This window comes from Fulmarus glacialis, unplaced genomic scaffold (assembly GCF_000690835.1).
Source record: "Fulmarus glacialis isolate BGI_N327 unplaced genomic scaffold, ASM69083v1 scaffold462, whole genome shotgun sequence".
NCBI classification, from domain to species: Eukaryota; Metazoa; Chordata; class Aves; order Procellariiformes; family Procellariidae; genus Fulmarus; species Fulmarus glacialis.
The window spans coordinates 12,530-13,667 of record NW_009199511.1 but is presented as its reverse complement, the minus strand read 5'-3'; the positions used below and the strand labels follow the sequence as shown (position 1 = coordinate 13,667).

General features: G+C 56.2%; 1 protein-coding gene across 1 annotated transcript in view; it reads left to right on the top strand.

Moving 5' to 3' along the window:
• Positions 1-836: 836 nt before the first annotated feature.
• CARD8 (caspase recruitment domain family, member 8) overlaps positions 837-1,138 on the top strand; it is a 10,710-nt gene continuing 10,408 nt past the window's right edge. Inside the window, exon 1 of the mRNA XM_009573256.1 lies at positions 837-1,095. Coding sequence (XP_009571551.1) covers positions 837-1,095 — 259 coding nt within the window. The remainder of the gene's footprint in view (positions 1,096-1,138) is intronic.

The following is a 1,138-nucleotide window of genomic DNA, read 5'->3' as shown; positions in this document are numbered from 1 at the left end:
GGCCGTCCGCCCGCCCGGAACACGGCACCGGCAGCGGGCAGCGGAGCGCAGGGGTCCCCGCCGGCCCTTCCCACTCCCAGGGCACACGTGGCGTGGGTAGCCACGCTGGCCCCGGGCACGCAAAGGGGCATCTTTGCTCCCGCTCGGTCAAGCAGGGCTGGGCATCGCCGCCTACAACCAGGGTTATTCCTGCTCTCTTGGAAATAACCTGTCCCGTCTTTTCCCAGGTCACTTGTTTTACATTTCCCTTCTGGATTCACATTTCTCCGCTCTCCCCTTGGAGACAGGGATCTCTTCCCCCTCCTGCCTGCCTGGCACGTTTCTGTTCTCCCCAGTAAACTATTTTCCTGCTCCATCGTACCCTGTTTGGCAGAGTGTCAGCATCTCGGTGTGCTTTTTCTTATTGCATGCCCCAAATATGTCCTTTATTTTCCCTCTATGACTTTTGAGACCGCCCTGGGTACAGAGGAAGGTTTTTTCTCCCCCAGATGCAGATTGTCTCTGGTCGCTGCTATCTTATACCCTGATTATATGACTCCCTGAGCTTGTCCAGGTGGTTCACTGCCCTCCGACGCACAGCTTTAATTCCTTGCTCCCTGCTCCAAATGAGATGAGAGGCTTAACTGGGCTGTTCAGCTGTAGTTTTCACTGCTGTTAAAAGAACTACCCACGGGTGGAGCCTGCAGACGCGAGGGCCGCGACCAGGAGGAGCGCTCAGCCGAGGCGTGAAGGCGCTTTGATAGCAGGTCAGCTCTGACGTCACCCGGCACTTTCAGTTTCTTGGGAAGTGAGGTAGCCGGAGCCTCGGATCTTCTGGGATGGCTGAAAGAGATGCCATGGCGGAGCAGCAGCCTGCAGCCGACAGCCCCGTCGAGTTCTGCGTCTTCGTTAGGACTTTGTCCCACAAAACATTTGCAGTGCGAGTGTCTCTGGATGACAGTGTGTGGGAGCTTAAAGCCAAGCTGAACGCACGGGACTCCTCCCTGACCCCTGACGGGGGAAGGCTGATCTACAAAAAGAGACAGATGCAGGATGACCTGACCTTGCGACACTATGAAATCACACCCAACTGCTTTTTGTACTATATAGCAACACGTAAGTGCAGGGTGGCCCGGAGGAGGTGAGTGAGGATCCGTCT